Source organism: Laccaria bicolor, genomic scaffold (genome assembly GCF_000143565.1).
Source record: "Laccaria bicolor S238N-H82 LACBIscaffold_470 genomic scaffold, whole genome shotgun sequence".
Taxonomy (NCBI): Eukaryota; Fungi; Basidiomycota; class Agaricomycetes; order Agaricales; family Hydnangiaceae; genus Laccaria; species Laccaria bicolor.
In genome coordinates, this window is record NW_001890310.1 from 3,109 (window position 1) to 4,423 (window position 1,315).

At 47.3% G+C, this 1,315-nt stretch overlaps 1 protein-coding gene across 1 annotated transcript in view; it reads left to right on the forward strand.

Annotated features, from left to right (window-relative positions):
* Positions 1-1,137, forward strand: part of LACBIDRAFT_336257 (uncharacterized protein) — a gene marked incomplete at both ends in the record, with an annotated part of 3,034 nt that extends 1,897 nt beyond the window's left edge. Inside the window, 3 exons of the mRNA XM_001891199.1 lie at positions 49-163; positions 216-1,007; positions 1,062-1,137. Of these exons, the coding sequence (XP_001891234.1) occupies positions 49-163; positions 216-1,007; positions 1,062-1,137 (983 nt within the window). The remainder of the gene's footprint in view (positions 1-48; positions 164-215; positions 1,008-1,061) is intronic.
* Between the last annotated feature and the right edge of the window lie 178 nt (positions 1,138-1,315).

A 1,315-nucleotide genomic window follows, 5' to 3' on the forward strand; every position in this document is an offset into this window, starting at 1 on the left:
GCACCCCTGGCGCTCATGCCATTTTACCTAGACTAACCAACACTACAGCCCCCCTCACCACCGCTCAAGTCCAATTAAAGCTGATGGACCAGGAGCGCCTTTCGATGGGCAGTACAGGTCAAACATCTTGGATTGCAACAGGACTCAAAATTGAGGAGACACAGTAAGACCCTGACAGAGCCAATGCATACAAGGAATGGCTTACATTAAAACAGGATTGAACTAAGGTTTCTCATTCGGCGTACTGGAAAAAAACCAACTATCCTGCAGAAAGTTGACATTGCTAAGAGGAGGGAAAGGTTAAGAGTGAGAATCGATGCTTTCAACAAGACGGGAATGACCTTTTTAGCATGGAACCCGGCATTAAATGAAAATCAGCTGTTGCTTCATGAAGAGTTTGATATGGACAATGTTCTGCAGATGGACGATGATCTGGCCGAGTCAAATTTCAGTGGCAGCGCGCCTGATATCATGGTGGTCACCGCCACAAAGGTTGCACAAGCCCAGGCAGCGGCGCTTGCTGCGGCTGAAGCTGTTGAACATGTGAAACTAGCCTTGCCGTCAGCCATGGGAGAAGAGCACCTTCAGGCTCATGGATTACAACATTTTTTGTCCAAAGAATATCAGTTGCGCCAAGGGCAAGCGAACGATGCTCTTCAAGGCGTCCGAGTGTCACTGGCGAATTTGTCTTTTGAATATGGAAGAAAGCTTCGAAAAATCAAAAAAAGTAAAGTCAAGAAAACAAGGGCATGGGCGACGGTGCACGCTGTTGGGCGAACGCTTCATCATCATCACCAGATTTACTCCTATGCCATCGATGCCATTTCAAGATTGGGCGACCCAGAGAAGAAGATAGGGCGCCAGTATAAACCGCTCTTGAAGGAGGACATGAAGGCAAATACTGCAGTAGCAGACCCGAATGTGCGAGGGCAAAGTAGGGCAAAGCCAGCCTGGTTTTGGAGTTCCAACTTGGCAGGCGATATGCAGGACAAGGAACGGATGGTAGAGTGTAAAGCATCCCTATACCCTCCTCAATAGTAGATTATTGATTACCTTTCTAGTTCATCGCATCAATTGGCTTCGGGCCAGGGCCAGGTTTCACAGATGGAGAGAAGAATTCAACCTGTTGTCACATGAGATGGAATGGGTGACGAGATACTTTTTGTATCAGGTGAACAAGTGGAGTGCATGGCAAAAAATGGCAGCAGACCAAGCAAAACCTGGGCATGTTTGCTATGCTGAACGCCAGAAGGATCTGTGGAATATGCTTGCCATCGATGCAGATAACAGGTTTCAATTGTCCAACCATTATTAC